The sequence below is a fragment of the Neolamprologus brichardi genome, chromosome 3 (assembly GCF_056152115.1).
Source record: "Neolamprologus brichardi isolate AB-2024 chromosome 3, ASM5615211v1, whole genome shotgun sequence".
Lineage (NCBI taxonomy): Eukaryota > Metazoa > Chordata > Actinopteri > Cichliformes > Cichlidae > Neolamprologus > Neolamprologus brichardi.
The window spans coordinates 7,165,736-7,188,787 of record NC_142106.1 but is presented as its reverse complement, the minus strand read 5'-3'; the positions used below and the strand labels follow the sequence as shown (position 1 = coordinate 7,188,787).

General features: G+C 40.9%; 3 protein-coding genes across 3 annotated transcripts in view; 2 read left to right on the top strand and 1 right to left on the bottom strand.

Annotated features, from left to right (window-relative positions):
- The window catches only part of LOC148103302 (polymeric immunoglobulin receptor-like), a 796,664-nt gene that overhangs the window by 348,498 nt on the left and 425,114 nt on the right, over positions 1-23,052 (top strand). The window lies entirely within an intron of this gene.
- Positions 1-23,052, bottom strand: part of LOC118456030 (cell adhesion molecule DSCAM-like) — a 533,233-nt gene that overhangs the window by 377,101 nt on the left and 133,080 nt on the right. The window contains exons 6-7 of the mRNA XM_087831802.1: positions 1,800-2,138; positions 137-472 (exon numbers count right to left, since the gene is read on the bottom strand). Of these exons, the coding sequence (XP_087687928.1) occupies positions 137-472; positions 1,800-2,138 (675 nt within the window). The remainder of the gene's footprint in view (positions 1-136; positions 473-1,799; positions 2,139-23,052) is intronic.
- On the top strand, positions 3,908-6,769 carry LOC102796442 (programmed cell death 1 ligand 1-like). Its single transcript, XM_035916418.2, has 3 exons — positions 3,908-4,168; positions 4,849-5,181; positions 6,134-6,769. Exons 1-3 carry the CDS (start codon positions 4,111-4,113, stop codon positions 6,304-6,306), a joined length of 564 nt encoding a protein of 187 aa, XP_035772311.2. The 5' UTR covers positions 3,908-4,110; the 3' UTR covers positions 6,307-6,769.

Sequence of the window (23,052 nt, the reverse complement as noted above, 5' to 3'; positions counted from 1 at the left end):
AGCCACAAAGATAACAGCTGGAGAAACATCTGTCTACCTCTGACATCCACCAGCTCATCCATACAACAAACAAACATCAACAACCAGGAAGCAGCTTCACCTCTGATCACACACACACTCAACTCTACTCACTCACCTGGAGGAACAACAATCAGCTTGATGATGCTGGGAATCTTCAATGAGTATCTTTCTTCCATGTAGACATGACACTCGTATGTTCCAGTGTCATTAATTGTCACATTCTTCAGAATCAAAGACACGTCTCCATCCTTCATCTGTCTGTCCTGCAGATCCACCCGGTTCACAAAAGATGGATGCTTGTTACCTGGATCAAAGTGGCCATCTCTGTACAAAAGGACATATTTATCTCCAAGGTCATCTCGGCTCCAATGTAGAAATTTGATGTTGTTGCTTGGAGCTCGACATGTCAGAGTGACGTCCTGTCCAGACTCAGCTGTGATGATCTTCTGGACTGAAAGAGGAAACAACACAGAGCAGAGAGGTTAAAGGTCAAAGTACAATTATGATCAGAATGATTGACTTTAAATATTTTGTTTATTTCCTTTGACATTTGAGTTTTTAGTCATGTTGGATTTAATGAACCTCTGAACATCCACCAGGTCACCAGTGACCCACTGAGGGGGAATTTTAGCCTCATGCTAAACATGCAAAGTGTCAGAAACTACAAGATGTTAGCTTCCACAGAACAACAACATGTGCTGATAATAAGTGAACATAATGTGTGAGAGAAAGCAGCCTCTCATTATAAGACACTGTGAGTCTCTGCTGCCTTTATGGAGCTACAGCTGTTTGTATACACTGAACAAAAAGCTTTGTAGCTGCATACTGACTCCTGAAACTACAACACATCACACTGACACACACATTACACTTCTTTGTCTCTGTCACAGCTGGATTACAGATGTCAACTCCACCCAGCTTCATGTCTCCTTCACACACACAGACAAACTGAATCCATATAAAAAGAAATCTTTAGGAAATATTATTAACATATGAACCAAAGTGATGCAGTTAGAGCAGATTGGCCAGTTATTTCTGCTGATGAAACCATTAGTTTGATTGTTGGTGGATAACTGAATCAGACTTTAAACCTGAGTCTAAATGTGATCAGATGAAGTGTGAGGTTGTGAGAAAGTGTCTGACTGCATTCATAGATGTGTCCTTTCAGCTGCTCGCTCTGATCCAACCTTTGGTCTCTAAGAAGAGGCTTCAGGGAGATGTTTGCTACGTTGGACTGTAGGACCATCAGAAATGTGTGCAGTAACAAAGCAGGCAGCACTGAAAGCAGCTCTAAGTGTTTGTGTTGTTCAATGATTTGTGCACAACAACAAAAATGGGACCTCTCTCATCCATCAGTCACCATGTGGACATTTTTCTGTCACACTTTGAAGCTGATGGACGTTTTGTGTCTGCACTAAGTACGTTTTCACAGCTATGGCACCGGCAGGATTCACTTTCACAGACTCACAACCACCAGCTTCACCCCTCCCCTCCCCCTCCAGCTGTAGGCTTTAACATTGAGTTTCCCCACACATGTTTACAGACGAGTTAGAGAGCAAGAGAAGAAGAGACGGATTCATAAATGTCTTTGTTTCTGCTCTAACCTTACCCAAACAATGCTGCTCTACAACTCTAGACTACCAGCCACAAAGACAACAGCTGGAGAAACATCTGTCTACCTCTGACATCCACCAGCTCATCCATACAACAAACACACATCAACAACCAGGAAGCAGCTTCACCTCTGATCACACACACACTCAACTCTACTCACTCACCTGGAGGATCAACAATCAGGTAGATGATGCTGATGAGCTCCCATGAGTGAGTTTCTTCCATGAAGACACGACACTCGTATGTTTCAGCATCATTAATCGTCACATTCTTCAGAATCAAAGACACGTCTCCATCCTTCATCTGTCTGTCCTGCAGATCCACCCGGTTCTTAAAAGATGGATGCTGGTTATCTGGAAAAAAGTGACCATCCTGGTACAAAAGGACATATTTAACTCCCAGGTCATCTCGGCTGCTCCAGTGTAGAAATTTGATTTTGTTGTTTGGAGCTCGACATGTCAGAGTGACGTCCTGTCCAGACTTTGCTGGGATGATTTTCTGATCTGAAAGAGGAAACAACACAGAGCAGAGAGGTTAAAGTTCAAAGTACAATTATGATCAGAATGATTGACTTTAAATATTTTGTTTATTTTCTTTGACATTTGAGTTTTTAGTCATGTTGGCCTCATGCTAAACATGCAAAGTGTCAGAAACTACAAGATGTTAGCTTCATATGAACATAATGTGTGAGAGAAAGCAAGTGTCCACCCAGCCTCGTGTCTCCTTCACACACAGACAAACTGAATCCATACGAAGATAACTCACAAGTAATAAATATTATTCAAATATAAACCAGACTCATACTCCTTATTCCTCGTTAAATCTCACCTGCAGAAACAAACACGACAAACAGCAAAGTCCAGTACGGTGACGCAGTTACAGCAGACATTTCCGTGTTCTCGAGTTCTGCTGATCTGACTCTTAGTTTGTTTAAACGACTAAGTCTGAAACAGATTCGGGTACTCGCTTGAAATTTGATTTTAAAACCTGATATTAAATCAAAGGTTCAAATATAAATTAAATTCACTAACTACTATAAGAAATCTGTCTTTCAGTCGGTCGCGAAAACACTTGTGATTCAGCGTCTCTCTTAAGGAAGTCACGGTCGTTTAGTAGGCTGGACTGTGTGCGTCATAACTGAAGCGGTGACATATAAAGCAGGTCTCAGTGTTGTTTAACATGTTCAGTTGTTGAATGATCTCCACAGAACAACACAAACATAACCTGTCTCACCATTGGTCAGCATCCAAAAGGACTTGAAAATGACATCACTGTATAAAAATGTATATACTATGGAGGATGCAGCATTTAATGTTTCAGTCCATCGAATGGCTGTTATATTTAGGTAATCGGCACCATATATATGGGTTGGTCTGAAGGGGCTCTCTAGTAGATGGTTATAAAGTCCATTAATAAATACTGACTTGGGTTAACACACACAGAGAAAGACAATTATACAGGAACAGATCCAGTGTTTCAGATTAACTGGTGAGGGTGAAACAGAAGAGTGTTAGGAGCTGGTTTTGTTTTGGCATAAAATAAAACAACCTTTGTGAAAAATTCCAGAATCATTTTCGTTGCTTTGTTTCCTTTTTCTAATCATTACACAGCAGTGTGTGGTTGCAGTTCTCTTTTTAAAAGAGTGTAATATGGACTACATGTTGCATATCGGTTTTACATTGCGTAATGGACTAGGAAGCAATTAAACGCCACACTGGAAGCATGGGTGGGGTTGTTGAAGTGTGGCTGTGCGAGATCTCGCAAAAGTTCATCTTTATTTATTTTTTCTCCAATGTCCCTTGCGGGGCTCCTTAGTTCCCTGTATTTAAGCCTCTTTAGTCTTTAGTGACGTGCCCATATAGATATTACTGTTACTCTGACTGAGCACAGCCAGGATCCTAAATGCTGTTAAACAGCATGACACGCTAACACGATCTGCGAAAATGAGAATCTGCGGGTCCAACATCTGGAACGCGGAGAATGTTAATATAATCAATATAATAATAATGATATAATAAAGTTAAGGTAAAAACCAGTTAACCTGTAATTGAAGGAGCCTTGAATGCACTTCATACCTTCCTCCAGTCTAGCTTCTGCGGTCTGCACCGATTTTGTACTTAGTTCAACAAAATATCTCTCATATTATTTATAATGTATATTAATGAACTGAACCTGCTGAACGTCTTTATATTAAACTCTTATGATAACAAACGTATTTCTTATTGTCATACAGTCCCGCCTACCAAACGTCACTATACCGTGACTTCCTTAACAAACTGATCGGTTTGAAGTTTAGTGAGCGACTGAGAGACATATTCTCACAGTCAGTGACTTTCACCTGTAATCTATTTAAATGTTTAATTTAATCTCATGAGGTCAAGTTTGAAAACTCAGCTTTTGTTATTCGCTGAAAATAACCGACGCAGACATTTATAACCATGTAAGTGTTGGATCGCCTGTAAAGGTAACGCGGACATGTCTGCTGGGACCGCCTCGCTCTGCTTGACTTTGATGCTCGTGTTTGTCTGTGCAGGTGAGATTTAACTGTTAGAAACTAAAATGAGTTTATTTAATTTGTTTTGTTGTCAGGAGGCTGGGTGGACACTTAACATGGTAAATGGTCTGTATTTGTATAGCGCTTTTCTAGTCCCCAAGGACCCCAAAGCGCTTTACACATCCAGTCATCCACACATTCACACACTGGTGATGGCAGCTACATTGTAACCACAGCCGCCACCCTGGGGCGCACAGACAGAGGCGACGCTGCCGGACACTGGCGCCACCGGGCCCTCTGACCACCACCAGTAGGCAACGGGTGAAGAGTCTTGCCCAAGGACACAACGACCGAGACTGTCGGAGCCGAATCGGCAACCGATTACAAAACAAACTGCCAACTCTTGAGCCACGATCATGCAGAGACTCACAGTGTCTTATAATGAGAGGCTGCTTTCTCTCACACATTATGTTCACTTATTATCAGCACATGTTGTTGTTCTGTGGAAGCTAACATCTTGTAGTTTCTGACACTTTGCATGTTTAGCATGAGACTAAAATTCCCCCTCAGTGGGTCACTGGTGACCTGCTGGATGTTCAGAGGTTCATTAAATCCAACATGACTAAAAACTCAAATGTCAAAGGAAATAAACAAAATATTTAATGAGCAGTTGTACTTTGACCTTTAACCTCTCTGCTCTGTGTTGTTTACTCTTTCAGACCCAAAGATCATCACAGCTGAGTCTGGACAGAACGTCACTCTGACATGTCGAGCTCCAAACAACAACATCATAGTTGTAAAGTGGAGCAGAGCTGACCTGGAAGAAGAAAATGTGCTTTTGTACTTGGACGGTCACTTTGATTCAGCCAAACAGCATCCATCTTTTAAGGACCGGGTGGATCTGCAGGACAGACAGATGAAGGATGGAGACGTGTCTTTGATTCTGAAGGATGCGTACACGGCTGATAGTGGAACATACATGTGCCGTGTCTTCATGGAGGAAACACGCTCATGGGAGCTCATCAGCATCATCTACCTGAGTGTTCCTCCAGGTGAGTGAGTATTGAGTTGAGTGTGTGTGTGATCAGAGGTGAAGCTGCTTCCTGGTTGTTGATGTGTGTTTGTTGTATGGATGAGCTGGTGGATGTCAGAGGTAGACAGATGTTTCTCCAGCTGTTGTCTTTGTGGCTGGTAGTCTAGAGTTGTTGATATTTTTAGTTTAGAGTGCAGAAAGAGGTGAAAGAAAAATAACACACACATGTAAAGGAAGCTCTTAAAACATGTGGTTATCCTAATTGGGCATTCATAAAGTCAGCAAAGAGGCACAGAAAAGAAGATCAGACACCAGCGAGGGAGGATAAGAAGGACAGACGCAACAACATTGTCATCCCCTATGTAGCCGGTGTATCAGAAAAACTCAGGAGAGTTTTCTCCAAACATGACATCCCGGTGTACTTCAGACCCAGCAACACACTCAGACAGAAACTGGTTCATCTCAAAGACAACACTCCTAAACACAAACTTAACAATGTGGTGTATGCTGTACAGTGCAGCGAAGAACAACATAGACTACATGATCAAAACAAAACTAGCCACCATCTTTAAAAAAATACCAAAAAAATTATATAAATAAAAACTGCAAAAAAATATATATACAAGTTAACTCCTAACTGTGTACAGCTGAGTTTTAGTCTCATTAAAGATGTACATTTTAAAAAACTTCAAATTATTTTACCTTTCAATGTCTCAAAAATGTATTTCAATTTAACACTACTCATGACCCTGTGGAAATTTAAATGGCATTTTCCCCCATTAACATAAATTCTCTTATCAGCCAGTGTATGCTTCTGCAGTATTGAAATACTTCAAATGCCCAGTGTCCAACATGTCATTTTTTATTCTTTTTTTTCTTTCTTAACCTAATCTACTAGACAAAGAAATTGATTCTGTTCTGTTCTTCACTCATCACCTACCTGAGACTTCACACCTGTTTCTCACCTGCAGGTCAACCAGGAGGAGACACAGTGGATGGATATGTGGCACTGATAGTCAGTCTGTCAGTTCTTGTTGTGCTTCTTCTTCTTCTTCTTTTTGGTTTTTTGATCTGGAAAATAAAACAATGTGTTTCTAACACTGATAATGATCAAGAAGCTGGACAGCCTCTGAAGATGAATTAGAACTCTCCTGAACATCCAGCAGAGGTCAAACATCTCTGATGATCATCATGTTCAGACTCAGACCAACAGTGTGTGTCTGTGCTGTCTGTCAGTGACTCTGAACTACAGTTTATTCATCTTCAGGCTGTTCATGAGATTTACTGACACAAAGTCAAACTGTGTTACAAACATACATGAATTTCTGATCTCTGATCTCAGAGTCAGTGAGTGTTTTTGTGTTGGAGCTTCAGGTTCAGCTGTTTGTAAGAACTTACTTGCCTTGTGAGTTGTGAACCACACAAACTGATCCTCCATTCCAGAGCTTTTTTAATAGACAAACTGAAAACACGATCAGGATTCACTGATTGTCTGCTGTTGAAAGACATCTGTATAAATTGTATTTAACTCAATTTAAGTGAAATCCATGTAAATTACCTTTAAATTAAACAGACCTCTTTTCTGTTGGTGTAAATATAAACTTCATGTGACCATTTCCTCTTTAAGTGGAGCAAAAAACAAGTTTGTATAGCAAGCCTTTCTTTAGCTGATGTTACTTAATTTTATGTATTCATTTTTTTTTTATGATTGATGTAAGAGTTGTATAAAAGTAAAACATTTAGAACACCCTAATATGCAGTCCAATGTGTCATTGCACTCTGAAATGAAAGCATAGTACAAATAAGCAGTTAGAGTTAAAAAAGAAATCATAGAAATAAATTTATGGAACAAAGTGTATTCTAAACTTTTGACTCATCAAAGTAACCACCTTTGGCAGATATAACAGCTGAACACACCCGCAGCATTCTTTCTACAATACAAATCAAATATTCTTCAGAAAGTTATACATTGCAGACGTTCCCATAAATGTTGGCACTTGTAGGCTGCTTTGCTTTCACTCTTCTGTCCAGTTCATCCCAAAGCAACTTGATGGGGTTTAAGTCTGGAGACTGTGCTGGTCACCAATGTTCCCTCTAAGCTGCGCGCGTGCGCAATTGCGCACTGCTGGCACGGTCTCTGCACAGAAAAAAATCTGCGTTGCGCACAAAAAATCTAACCTGATTTGAAATTAAAATTAAAACTTTAACAATTCTGTTTTGCAGTGTTAGTCAGTAAGTGACTGGCTGCTCCCGTATGGGATCAAAACGATGCCACCTTATCCCATAGTCCAGACAATGATGCGATAATCAACGTGGTTGACAGGCTATGACAGCGTCCTTATGTGCCGACACTGGTGTTTTAGCTAGCAAAGCGGCGTGGCTGATGTGGAGTGAAGCCACGTTAATGACAACATGTACAACCATTGGAGATGTGAGCAGGACAGACGGAACAAGTGACGGAAAAAGTGTGGACTTTATACCAGTTTTTAAATTGTGTTGATCGGCCACGTAAAACCAGAGTTATGATAAAAATATCTGCAATGTTTGGTTTTCTTCCTGAATAATATCGTTGTTTATATTTACTGCGGGAAGAAACTGTAAAAACTGCGTTTTATAAGAAAAAAGGCTCGAAAACCTGTGAGCAAAAACAAACTCCACCCCCCCCTCCCCGCCCTTTCTTATTCGTCCAAAAAAGTACCATGTCGACCAATCAAAAAATGATATGGCAACGTGGCATCTAGTTGTTAAGAAACGGGGGGAAGTTTTAGGAGTGATGGCGGAGTGGCACAAATAATTTGTGTGGCATCAGATTTGATGCAGAACAGCTGATTGTTCTGTAAATAGCTTGAAACGTTTATTTAAAAATGCATTGGCTGCATTTATAAAAAATAGCTGCAAAAAACTTTGTTGTTTGCCAAACTCAGTAACTTTTTTGAAGAAGTAACTATATAATTAACTGCCCAACATTGGTCTTTATTTACTGTATTTTGCAGACAGAGTTACAGACTCTCTCCCAGACCACAGACTCAGACTCATAAGACAAGTCAGAGCTTTATTTTAAAAAAGAAAGAAAAAAGAAAGTTGTGTTTTCGAAATTGGAGTTCAAGTTATTTTTACTTCCAGTAGGGGAGACCGGGGATAGTTGTAACGTGGGTCAGTTGTAACACTTCCAATTTCTCCAATCAGGGCTAAGTTTCAAATGATGTGATTCATCCTGTGCATGCCCAACTCAGTTCTGTTATCACATGTGAAAAATCAGCACATTTTGTCAAACACAGACAATTTAACACGAAAAAAAGTAATTTGTATGCCAAAAAGTAGGTTTTTCTACTTTATTTCAATTTCTAATAGCATTATCTGCTTTGCAGTTAAACTCATCAAACTTAAATTGTGTTATTTGTATGTCTATGGGGATATATTCTGTGTAGGTCTTTAGTGCTAATGTTTTAGCCGTTGGCTGTAATGTTAGCTAGTTCATGGCTATAGGAGTCTGGGTCAGTTGTAACAGCAACAGTCTGGGTTAGTTGTAACAATAATGCAGATGTTACAACTTACCACACTACTACTTTAACTTATATTAAACAAGTTGGGGCAACGACATCAGCAGAGAGAGGTTCACTGGTCACCTTTGTATATGCGGTTAATGCCATTGGCAACACAATTCCTCCACTGTTTGTGTTCCCACACATACATTATGCAGACCACTGTGTCAGAGATGGACCAGTAGGAAGTACTGGTAGTGGAAATAAATCAGGATGGGTGCAAGAAACAGATTTCCTCATCTTTCTGAAGCACTTTGCAAACCACACCAAGGTAAGCCATGAAATAAAGTAATGGAATTGTGATGCTGGTGCACAACTACATTTTTTCAGCTTCATTGTTATGTTCAAAATTGGTGCAAGAGTTGTAGGTTATAATGCCCACTGAGCCAATGAGGCCAAACTCAAGGAAGACCAACCAAAATTAATGAAATATTCAGTTGCAGAAAATTTCATAATTTGTCTTTTTTGGGGGGTTGGAATATGTTCAAAAGCTAGATTTCTGCATTCTGTCACACACACATAGCTACATAAATGGCTCTAAGTGCATTCATGTGTTGAATAAACAAAGATTACATGTTAATGTTTTGTCAGTACCCTTATTTCATTGTGTTACATTTCACCCCAGGATATGTTACAACTAACCCAGACTATGGGGTTAATTGTAACATTTCACTCTGTGTGTTTGAGACCATACCATGCAATGGGTAATTGTGCTGCAGAGAAAATAGCTGCACTATTTAATAGCAGAGACATGTAAGTCAAAGGAGCTTGCAAAGAAAAGCGTCTGGACTTCTTTAAGTTACTTGAAGACGTTTCACCTCTCATCCGAGAAGCTTCTTCAGTTCTAAGGTCAAATGGTGGAGAGTCCCAGATTTAAACCTAGAGACATGTAAATACTTTGCATTACATTTTGAATCCACTACCTTAGAAGAGCTCCAATTTACAGACAGAAATGTCAAAAATGTTACAACTATCCCTGGTCTCCCCTAGTGTTAACATACTACACAGGTCATGAACAAGATTTTTTTAAAATATTCATTGTAAGTGGGCTAAAGCAGTTAATTAAAAGTAGTCTAACATAAATGTAAATGCTGTAATTTGATTATCTTAATAAACGATGTAACTTGGATGGATGCTGGCGTGACCACAGTGCACACGTCTGATGTCGCTCACAGTGGTCCAAGGGATCGCTCAGGGAGTTTGTGTGTTCGCTCAGACACGTGAAAAATTAGAGGGAACATTGCTGGTCACTCCATGTTTTCACTTCATGTTACCATCTACTTCTTTTTTCCTGAGGGAGTTCTAACATAGCTTGGACTTGTGTTTTGGGTCATTATCTTGCTGTAGGATGAACCCCTGAGAAACTAGGCGCATATCAGAGGGTACTGCATGGTGCTGCAGAATTCTGTGGTAGCCATTTCGGTTCAGGGTACCTCTCACTCTGTACAAATCACCGACTCTGGATCCAGCAAAACAGCCCCAGACCATCACACTTTCTACTCCATGTTTGACGCCACACACTGTGGAACCATCCTTTCACCTACTCGACAGCGTACAAAAATCCTACGTGATGAACTGAAGATTTCGAATTTTGATTCATCAGTCCATAATACCTTCTTTCAGTCTTCAGTAGTCCAGTGGCAGTGTTTCATGGCCCAGGCAAGCCTCTTTGTCTTAATCTGACATCTTAGCAACAGTTTTCTTGCTGCAACTCGTCCTCGCTGAAGCTGTTGTCCTGTTAGCTGCAAATTACACAAGCTGTTAACTCTCAGAAACTTGTCCTCTGATTCAGTTGTTGATTTGGGTCTGTCAGACCTCTTCCTGTCAGAGTTTACCCCAGTTTTTGAGTGCCTTTTGATGATAAAGGAAACTGTACTCACTGACACTTTGATTTTCTTTGCAGTTTTTCAATAGGAAAGACCTACATTTTTAAGTATTATGATGGTCTGTCTCTCTTCCATTGTTAATTACATTTTTCTCACCGTTTTTGTAGCAGCACGCATTCTGCAGTAAATGGTAAATGGCGTGTATTTGTATAGCGCTTTACTAGTCCCTAAGGACCCCAAAGCGGTTTACACATCCAGTCATCCATCACCCATTCACACAGTACACAGTACAGTACTGTTCAACTGATGCTCATGAGGATGTGGTACCACAGTGTGTTCCAGCACTGCCTTTATGCAGACAGAGGGTTGGAAGTAATCCAGAAAAGTTGGAACACCTGTAGGAGTTAGTAGCACCAGCTTTCAAGGCTTGATCAGCCTCCATTGCTTCAGAACAGCTTTAAATTGTTAACCCATTTTGTGTTCCCTGAAAAAGGCATTTTTATATAATTCTGAAATGTACTTTTTTTTTTTTTTCGTTTCGTTCGTTTCGTTTTTTTCGTTTTTAACCTCTGGTAGTTCACCACTTCCCTTTTTACCATTTCAAGCTGATCATTGGACTTGAACGAATTGAATTACAATAAATAACTGGAAACAATGGGTTGTTCTAAACCTTTTGACTGGTAGTGTAGCTGATCTGTAAATATTTCTCTCTCTCTGATCTGGAAATGTGAAGCTGTTTGTGTGCTGTGTTTTATTCAACTCACACTGCAAGAAGTGAATAATGTAAATTTCTTACCTACACCCTGTCTTATCTTCAACTTCACATTGTTAATACGTATTTACAAATAGTTAATGCTTGATCGTGTTACTGTGATTATCTTAAGTCAGAAGGCACAGTTAACATCTGGAGATTTACGTGTAAGAGAAAGTTTATTTGATGTACTATGTGACGGTGCATGAGGAGTAGACATGATGTGGTTTCTGAAATAGCTCAACACCACGAGGATAATTTGCTCTAATAGATTTTTGAATTGCTGCTGTACCACAAATCATATTTGAATAGCTCGAAGATGTAAACAATGTAGCATTTGTCCTTTTTGCTGTAGTTCGCGATACACAAAGGCTATTCTCAAATCATATCAGTGTGGGTTTTTTTCTTCTGAACAGACCAGTTCACAACAATGTCTCTTCAAGTCTGGATTGTGATAAAATTGTGGTCTCAGCTAAAATCACATATATTTCTGCTTTGCCAAATCCAATTGAAAAGTATAATTAGGTCATCTAATCTTGGCACAATGCACAGCAAACCTGAACTGTATAAATTCTCAGAAAAAGAATTATAAATAAATGGGTTATTTGCTGGTTGTAAGACTTTTTTTGCTTGAATGATTCATATGTCAGTGTTCATAAGCAACAACAATCAATTTCTGTTATTTAAAAGACCAAGCTACACAATGAAAAGGCTTAATAAGCCCCGGTGCAGGGGACCTCTGGTGCATCGGCCCAACTAGGGGGCTCTCTAACTGTTGGGTAGGCTGTTACATCTTTGCAGGAAGTCTCCCCTCTACAGGAGCTCACTCTGCAGGTGGGGAGAGATATAGGAGAGGTGGTGAATGAACTCAACCAGGGTGTCCATTGTTTTGTGTAGTCTGGGAGATGATTGGATGATGGGGTGGGTGCAGTTTTCTCTGTGGTGGGGTCGGGTGGGCTGCCCCGGACTCTGTGGGGCTGGGCGGTGCTGCTGCTGCGGGCCCCAGTCCGGATGGGCCTGGGCCCCCTTTCCCTGGTGGGTTGCAGAGTATGAGGGTGTCTACTGGGTTCAGCGGGGGAGCTGGCCCCAGGGAGGGGCCGCTTACCCCTCCCTTTCTTCCCTCCCCATCCTCAGCTGCCTACCTTTTCCCGTGCTGCTCTCTGAGAGGAAACAGGAACCATGCTCTCCTGTGTTTTAAATGCACTTTAGAACAGCACATAGCAACACTACATATGAGCGGGCCTAGGGAGGTTTGGGGTCTTCACTCACCCCCGTTCATTTAACCGTCGGGGCTGGGAGGAGGTGCTGGCCGTCAGATTGGGGTCTGGGATGCGGGGCCTCCCTGCTACTGCAGATAAGGAGGTGGTCCGCTTGCCTCCACCCCAGAGAGAAGGGTTACATCTCCTGGGTCTAGGAACGGTTTGCCCCTCTGGGGGCAGGGGTACCTTGACCTGGGATATAGAGTATGTTTGGGGAGTGTGCATGTGTGTACAGTGTCTATTTGTGTTTGTCTCCACGTCAGGTGAGTGCCGAGTATTTGTTTGTGTGCATATGGGGTGGGAATGCACGTTTTTGTCCGCGTGCGCCTGTTCGTCTGTGTCTATATGTCAGGTTGGGTCTTAGACTCAACCTGTCTGGGAACATCTCAGGCTCTTGGAGGTATATCCGCTCACCACACTTCCTGCCGGTGGCCGATGCCCTCAGACATTGGTGTGTTGGTGTGTTGGTGGTTCTTGGTTTCTGGGGCTGGGCGCTCATGTATGTACCGACTCATTCCTGTTGGCTGATTGGCGGGGCCTGGCGCCTGTGGCCCGGCTGGGCCCCTTCCGGGGGGTGGGGTGCCCTCAGGCCTCTGGCCTCTGGGCCTGAAGCTCGGTCCTCTCTGGCACAGCTGGCTGCCGGCAGAGCCTGCGGGCACGTCACTGCAACTCCCTCTGGCCTCTGCTCCGTATCTGCTAGGTGACCTCTCGTTTGGGGCTCAGCTCAGCTCTTCCCAGGAAGGTGGCATGGTTCCCCCCCTTTTGGTGGTCCTCCTCAGGTCCTCGTACTCTGGGGCCTCTGGATATCTGGGGCCTGGATCTCCTCCATACCTGCTTCATGCCCTGGGGGACGGGGCTATGGCTCCCCACCCTCCCTAGCAGATCGTTACATGGAGAAACCTTTGGAATACAAGCATGCTGATCCACACAGGTGTACACAAGAGTGTTCACAGACGCGGACTACACCTTTCTCTGCTGCTGCCTCAAAGCACATTGTGCGCTGTCTATCTTACATGCTGCACAATAACATTTAATATTTAGTATCTACTGTTATCTACTGCTAGCTAGTTTATTGTGATGGTGCTGTTTTTATTATGTTGCTCTTTTTTTGTTTGCTTTCTCTTCTGTTTTTTTTTCTCCATACAGGTGATCCAGGTGTTTTGTTTGTTTTTCTTTCTTCCTTCCCCCCTTTCTCACCGTCTCTTCTCCTCTCTGGTTTTCTTTCTCTCCCTCTCTTTCATTCTTTCTTCCTGTCCTATCCCCCAGTCATGTCTGTCCCGTTTGTAGCAACCAAAAATAAAATAAAATAAATACATAATTATAATAAAGGTCAATCAAATGGACCAATATGGCAAGGCCATGATGATCCACTTGGTAAAATAAATCCGCTTGGCATCTTTGTTGGTCTTCAGACAACAATTCTGATGGCTAAAGATCCAAACGGGACAGGCAAAAAAACCCAAACAAACAAAGAAGACTTAAGAAGTGTTAAGAGGCTGAGTGACTTCAGTGTGAGAGTGAACACAGGAGCTCTGTCAGAACATAACAGTTAGTTTGCTGCTCAGGACATAGCTGACTGATGTAAATATTAATTATGATTGCCTGTTAGTTGAGAGCAAGAGAAGGAATAGCATGGAAGGAGTGTTGCGCCAACAAATAATTCCCCGTATTTGCAAAAAAAAAGAAGAATTTGTAAGAATTTAAACTGTTGTAAATGACTTGTTGGGCTGTAGTGTGTAAATATAAGATGAACATTATTCTCATGAATGATAACAAGTCTTTTTTAGGTAGAAAGAACACCCTGTCACAAAGTCAAAGCTGCAATCAGTTGGCAAAATGACTGTTCTTTTATTTATCTGGGTAAATACTGTCATTGCCGTTACAAATGTATTTTTAAGTAAAGAACAGAATAGAATAATCCTTTAATTGTCCCACAAGGGGGAATTTGGATGTAACAGCAGCAAGAAAGACACATATACAAACAAACAGTACACAAGACACAGAACAGAAACATACAGTTTTTACATATTTACATCAAGGACAATGGTTACTGCACTCTAAGAAATGATACACTGATGTTTGTAGCTTTATGGAACTGTTTTGTGTTAAAATTAATTTCACCGATTTTTAACTCTAAACACAAGGATATTGTTTTGAATTTAATTAACAACACAATATTTCAATACAACAAAATGCAGTACATTGAATCCAAAGTAAAAAGTTCATTTAAAATGAACAGCACTTTTTTTTTTTGAAGAGGATTATATAATATATTATTATAGGCTCTCTGAACTTTTCAGTTTGCACATGTGCAATGTGGAAATTTGAACAACCGCCATTTTCAACCGAGACTTGCATCGTGCTCAGTAGCCTGGATGTAATTCATCGCCATTTGAGGATTATTTGGTAAGTACAACAATTTAAGGATGACAAATTTGGTTAATGTATACTAAATGATAAACATCCAACACTTTCGGGAGTACTTCTGCATTTTTTATTTTCAAACAAATTATGTCTGGTAATTTTTTTAACACTCTACCTTGTGAGTATACAGGCATTTAACAAACATTATTGGGCCCACTTTGGTGTAATTTCCCAAAATTTTTTATGATTTTATGATTCATGTTAAGCTGAGACTTGCTTACTAAGAACTGCAGCTTTAAAATTACTCCCAACATCTACTGCGCATGCTCCCTGGTGTCAGTAATGACCACCGGGAGCGCCAGCAATCCTTTCCTTTTGAAGAATGAAATATATGTATAGTGTATTTTAGAAACATGCATCAAAAAAGTTGCTACATTGTTTGAAGTAATTCTACCTCGTGTTGTGTAAGACATGCATTTATCTTTTGTCATTAAAGATAAGATAATTTGTTTTGTTAGAGCAGAAGTGGACAGTGCAAAGTTACATAGCAAAATTAGAAAAAACACTGGAATAAGATAAGAATACGATACTGCACACAACTGTACACAATAGAATAGAATAAAATAAAATAGTGCGGCATTATGTGTAATACAGTTACATTATATGTAATGCATTTAACTCCTTGTATAAGTTTCCATTGAATATCAAAGTGACAATTTGTGTGTTCCCCATTCATTTTATGTTGGTCAGCTAGTTCTGTCTGTCAATAGATGCAAGTGGCTCAGATGTGGTTGTGGTTATCTTTTATTGTTATCGTAATAAATACCAGAAAATATTGTGATAGGATTTTGAGTCCATATTGCCCAGTTCTAATCTTTTATTTAATTTTAATATTTTTAGGTGTACAATTAAGAAGTTATATTGTTGAGCAGTTTAGAATTGATTAAAGTAAAATTGAAAGCTTTCACGTATTGTCAAAATTGAAAAGCTTCTAGTTTTATGTTCATATATTTGTTCATCTGACTCAGAAGAGTCAGTGCCTTATCAATCATTAAGCTCACTGAATGTCACTAATGTGAGTTGTCAAACATTGCTTAATTACTCATTGCTAATCACTCATCTGTTAATATTTTTGACTTTGTTTTGAAAAGAGGTGGAAAAGAACCAAAATCTTGTCTCACATTGAGTTCTTATCTCCACCAGAATACCAGCGTTGATGTTCGACGCGAATGCGTTCTAAAAGCTGTCTGTGTCTACTTAAATGAAAAGCCAGATGACCTGTTCAAGAAATTCTTGATAACTTAGAATAGAATAGAATAGAATAGCCTTTATTGTCATTGTACAAAGTACAACGAAATTGGAGTGCCACTCCCTTGGTGCCAAATGCAATAATAAATATAAATGTAAAATATAAAAAGTACAATAAAACAACCGAAGTACTCAGATAATAATAAGTACAATATATACAGGATAGCAGCATAATATAATGATAGTATGAATAGCAGCATAATATAGTGACAATGGCAAGTATGGTATAGTTAAGCAGGTTCAATTGTTTTGTGCTTATTTACTACGGCGATAGCTCTGGGAAAGAAGCTATCCCTGAATCTGTTTGTCCTGGTTTTATGTGACCTGTACCGTCGGCCTGACGGTAATAGTTCAAACAGTTGATTACTGGGGTGAGAGTACTGCTGAGGTACCGAGAGTTTGCAATGGCCTCCAGACTGGGCAGAGAGCAGCCAGTGATCTTCTGGGCTGTGTTGATGACCCTCTGCAGTACTTTCCTGTCTGCAACTGAGCACCCTGCATACCATGTTGTTATGCTGTACGTTAGGATGCTCTCTATGGTGGCTCTATAGAATGTCACCAGCAGCCTCTCCTCCAGGTTGTTCCTCCTGAGCACTCTCAAAAAATGGAGACGCTGCTGGGCCTTTTTTTTTTTACCACCGCCGTGGTATTTGCAGTCCAGGAGAGATCATCAGAGATCTGCATGCCCAGAAACCTCATGGAGTGTACCCTCTCCACACAGTTCCCGTGAATGTAGAGTGGGGCCGGGTCTGCTCTGCCCTTCCTGAAGTCCAAAATAAGTTCTTTAGTTTTCGTGGTGTTCAGTTGGAGGTTGTTAGCTGAACACCACTCAGTCAATCTGTTAACCTCATCTCTGTAGTCCGACTCATCCCCCCTTGAGATGAGTCCAACCACTGTGGTGTCATCCGCAAACTTTATGATGGTGTTTGAGAGATGGGTAGGGGAGCAGTCGGATGTGTAGAGCGTAAACAAGAGGGGACTAAGAACACATCCTTGTGGAGACCCGGTACTGAGTGTGATGGTGCTGGACAGGTGGGGGCCGAGTCTAACAGACTGTGGTCTATTTGTCAGGAAGTCCTTGATCCAGAGACAGATGGAGGTGGAGAGTCCCAGGTGAGACAGGAAAAAAGGAAAAAGGAAAAGGAAAGGAAAAAAGGAAAAAGATCAGTTATTTTATTGTTTTATTTGGGTTAGGAAATTGAAGGTGGGCTCATTTGTTCATACATATCCGTATGCAATTAGCTTCATTCTCCCTTTGTTTTCATTTTAAGGATGTGGATCTTGCAAGCAGAGAAACGGAGCAGCTGACTTTGAGAGTCTATGTTGTCAGACATCAAGGAACAGACTCTGCAGATTTACTTGAGGACATTGGTGTCATCACAGAATGATGCACTGTGCTGCAAGCTCTTGGCAAAGGGGTGTGCCCTCCTGCTTGGACTAATCTACAGTCTGAGGTACCCAAAGCACCTGAAATACACATTTAAATTTCTTCAGAAGGTGCTGATGGAGTTGGATGGGAACAACCTATCCATGAAGGTGCAGGTTCTGAAAAACAAACTGCATGAGTGAAACAGCCTGCACTGAACTATAGAGGACACTGAACTGGTTACAAGATTCTCAAACCTTCTCCTTGCACTTTATAAACTGTTCAGTTTGAATTCCGCAAGAACTTCTGCAAGGCGTCTGACTTTTCGGCATTCTTTGTTCTTGTTGAACCTTTACCACCATCCAGCTACATTGAAAACGACTGCTCCTAAGTTTGGACTTCAGTTTACGTTTTGAAAAAAAAAGTTTTAAAATATGGACAAAAATGCCACTAAAGTCACTTCTACCTGCTGTTTATAGAACTGCATTATGAGTTTTCCATTGTAACCTATTAATCCCGATTCTTTTGTCCCCGTGATAGTGTTGTGCCCTTAAACAGGGGAAATAGTGAGGAGAGGTGAAAGAACGGCACAGACACGCAGCTCTCACTCTCACTCGTCTGTATTGAGTTTCAGAAGCTAAACAGATAGTAACAGAAAACTCTTCACACAATATGGCGGAGTAATAGCGAAAACTAGCATACACAGTAACAGAGATTAACTGAAACTTCTCAGCCAAAAACAGTCCGCAATTCACATCTTTCGCTACAATGAACAATGATAACAACGTAATAATCAACAGTAACACACATTTATACAGATTTGTACATGACAGTTACCTTAAACAGGGGAAATAGTGAGGAGAGGTGAAAGAACGGCACAGACACGCAGCTCTCACTCTCACTCGTCTGTACTGAGTGAAGGAGGAAGCACGCGAACCCACCTACTGGAGCCCTGAGGCATTACCAATGGATCGACGCACAATCAACCCAGGCAAAACTTTCACTACATATCTCCCTCTATATTCCCACTGCATATTCTATTCGAAAACAGTCAAAGCAACAAATAAAACATTAATAAAGGCATCACATGAAACGTAAGGAACAGAGATGTACAACTCCAAAACTAATCAAATTTATGATCCACCACAATAGAACAGAGAAAACCAACTCATAGTGTGTTAAAACATTTATATTTCTTTTTATTCAATCATCTTCCAGAAGAGAGAGACCCCTGCACAGCTCAAATGCCAGTTGCAGGATCTCTAACATTTTTAGCTCAACATGTGTCTTATATGGTGTTATTTCTGTACTTCAGACGTCACACACAGTTTCAAACATTGCTTATATGGAAAGTTCCTCTTTCCTGTGTCTTATCTATTAATATGCCTGTGCACTAAAACTTCCTGTTTTTCAGTCTGGCTGAGCACTTAGTTTGTGAGTCAAAAGTGGCCTTGCTCTACAAGCCTTCATTATTAAAGTACATAAAACAATAAAACATAAAACAATATAATAGGAAAATAAGGATACTAAGGATATTGATTTCATTTCCCTTTTTGTGTTTTGTAAGAAACACAACATAATTCCTAATTTATCCCATTAAGTTTACTTCAATTCAATCCAATTCAATTTTATTTATATAGTGCCAAATCACAACAAAAGCCTCAAGGCTCTTAATAGGTACAGAGAAAAAGCCAACAATCATATGACCCCTGCTGGGTTCAAATATTGAGAAGGGGTAGAGGAGGTAATCAACTTTCATAATAACAACACTGATCCGGCCAGGTGAAGTCAAACGATGATTTTAATGCACGCGTGGGGGGACCACTGCTGTACGTAGACAGCGCCGATCCCCGACTTACAGAGCATAAGCAGATGCTTTATATACCATCAGGGCTTAAATTTACTGACGTCCCTTCAACGTCAAACGGATACAGGTCATACATAGGTTTCAAAACCACAATGACTTTTAACACAGTTTAAAAAGAACATTGTCTCCGTCTCCACAGCAGATGCTTCCTGTCAACATTCTGACTTTCACTTCTCGTCTGGAACACCAGACCCACACCCTGCAAGAAACTGTTCCTCTTTTTGCAGAGACAATTTTGCAGTTGCAAGCAAACATGACTAACCTCTCACCTATAAATGAGTCTATCTACTGTGTGTGTGTATGTGGCTCGACCTCACACGAACTTTGTCTTATGAGAAGAGAGGCCAATTCTCCTATGCATAATAACCTAACTGAAACTATATCTGTAATATGTTGAATAAATGTTTTAATCAAATGAGTGCCCCTACTTCAAAGCTTAATAAAAAGATATAAATGACTAAAAGATAACAATGAATAACCTGGTTATTCAAATAGCATCCTCCCAACAGCTCCTCAAAGTACCTTTCACAATCACGCTCTGCAAAAGCCTGCACTTCCTGTCTACTTTGGCACAGAGTGTACTCAGAGTTAGGCCTTTCAGAATCGGCACATACACATTTAAGATTATAACAAGCATTCAAAAGCATTTAAGATCATTGATTTAACTCAACAGTTTAACGTGGTTATAACTGCACCTGTAATAAAGGCTAATTGGGTACCAATATGTTTAAACATCTGAATGCAATATCAATGCTGTAGATTATGTTATTAATGTTAGTACTGAAATGGTAATGATGATGGTTATTAACAATAGCAGTAAAATAATTTCCCTAATCCCCATACCCCCTATGAGCAAGCACTTTGGCGACAGTGGGAAGGAAAAACTCCCTTTTAACAGGAAGAAACCTCCAGCAGAACCAGGCTCAGGGAGGGGCGGGGCCATCTGCTGTGATTGGTTGGGGTGAGATATGGCAGCCTCGCTTCTGTCAGTCTGCCCCAGGGCAGCTGTGGCTACAACTGTGGTTTGCCTCCACCAGAATGTGAGAGTGAATGAATAGTGGAATTGTAAAGTGCTTTGAGTGTCTAGAAAAGCACTTTATAAATGTAATCCATTATATTCTGTGTCATTTATCTAGCTATTATTTTACTGCTATGCTTTTATCACCATTTGATAACATCCCTGGAACAGGTGGCACTCCTACGTGGTGACAGTGATGATCTTGTGGAGATCTTGTTTACATTACACTGCTGCCAGCATGATAGCTTTTAAATTACAGACAGTTACATTTATTTCCAATCTGGATGGGTAAATTATATGACCGCGCAAGAGATGAAGAACAAAAAATTGTTCATCATTAAAGCTAAGGTAAGTGCTACAGACTGTTTAATGGTCTATCACATCTAAGTCTTACATTTTGTTGACTTCAGCGTTTTCAGTATGAGACCAGAAAAGTTCCGGTAGTATTATTTTGTTAAATTAATGTCATAACAGTAAAGCTGATCAAGTATTTTTCCAATGTTGAGTAAATTATTCACACAGTTTAAATGAGGTGCCTCTGAAAGACTGGGTTGATGTGGAAAAGTAGGGATTGGTGTGATTAGACTCATAACGCAGGGTCCAGAGAGCTGTGTTCAAATGTTGGTACCATACTCTAAGCCTGGATCTACAAGCATTCCATCCTGTCCCGATTAATGTGGCCTCCTGTGGCCTCTGCTTGTCTATACAGTTCCAATAACTACTGTGGAATCCCTTGAAAGATCAGTGGATTTCTTTGTAAATGGCTGGGACTTCCCCGCAGCCTCACCAGCGCTGCCTTGTATGGGGCAAGCAACAGCTTGCAGTTACCCCTCAGTGGTCTCACAGAAGAGTCCAAGGTGGCTCGCACACAAGAAGCTCTACAGTAAAGAGATCCTAAAGACTGCAAGGTGGCATCAGCAGGTACTGAGATAAGGACAGGAAGAAAGTGGAAGGCTGAGAAGGCAGTTGAGGTGGCAGAGTCACGCCTAAGGCAGAAAACACTGGTGGGGGTCTTAGCAACAGGGGGAGCAGGCTTTGGGTACTTCCCAAAGGCCCAGGTCAGCAGGGCACAGGGAAAGGAGAGACACCAGCTACTCCAGGAAGAGGTCCGAGCAGGTGTGGAGGAGGAGCGAGTAAGTGGGGCTGTAGGGCTGTAGGCCTTAAGCGGCAGGGAGCATGGACAAGGTGGGAGAGCACCTTGCAGTGTAAGGTCACCTGGGCAAACATCATGCAGGCAGACTTCCATCGGATCCGATTCCTAGTGCAGGCAGTATACGACACTCTGCCAAGCCCAGCAAACCTCCATCTGTGGGGAAAGAGCGAGACACCTGTCTGTCCCCTGTGCTCTGAAAGAGGGACCCTAGAACACCTCCTTAGCAGCTGCCCAAAGGCCCTGGCCGATGGTCGGTATTGTGGGTGGGACGACCAGGTGCTTCTGACGTATATTAATATACTGACGTAAATTACTGGATCGGATATCAGAGAGAAATAAAAAATGTAATCCGATCCATTAAATATCAAAAAAGCACCTAACAAAACTTGTGACATGGCGTAACTCGGCTCATAACCGTAGCACGTTGGAGCAGTGTGCTCACGTGATAGAGCGGCTGTGTGTATTTGTAGCCTTGCTACCAAACTGGCATTTCATCTCTGAGAAAGTTATCCCAGAGAGAAGTAAAGCATGTGTGTAAGTTTGTAAAGCATTCCAGCGTTAAGCTTAACAACTGATATATAGAGTGACTGCCTCTTCTCTCTCTCTCCCTCTCCTGCTGCTACTTCAATCATGAAACTGATCAATGATCAGCTTATCGGCTTTTCTGTCATGACTCCGTCTCTCTTCTATGTTTTTGGCCCACTTTGCACCAGAAAGAGGAAAAAAGGAAAAGAGGAAACCAGCGGCTGAACAACAGCAGCACGTTTAAGCTTGATAAGCTGTTGTTACAATTTATTTAATATTACTTTCTACACCAGGATCCTTTTCTATGCAGCTGACGGCTGGTAACTGTGCAGGGGCGGATCTAGCAAAGTTTAGCCAGGGGGACCAATAGGGCATTAACAGGGAAAAGGGGGCACAAAGACATACTTTTCTTTCTTATTCTCATTTAAAATGTCTTGCTTTAATAAATAATTATCTGAATTTTACACCCAAAGTTTTAATCTGATGCAAAATGTATAGAAGTCCATTACTGTATAACTAACTATAACTATAAGTAACTGTTAAGTCTAATATACCCTAGTAAGCTATAGTACTTTTTCCTCTATTTAATTATTCTTGAAAAATAATTTATTTCTGTGCATTTTTTTTCAAACTGCATCAAATTAAAGTTGATTACGTTAATTAAGCATCATGAGGTGGAGGGTGGGGGGTGGTTCCTATTTTTTTTTGCTGGGGATTGGCGACCCTATTAGTTAGGTTGCTTAATATTTCTGCTAAGTACTCTTTAAAATACCAGAATAGTACGAAGCCCCTCTGATGACATGGTCCAAAAAAATAAATAAATTGTGGCCACAAAATACTACTTCGTGGGCACGAAATGGGTATAACGTGCCCACGAAATGCTAATTTGTGGCCACGAAACACTTGATGAT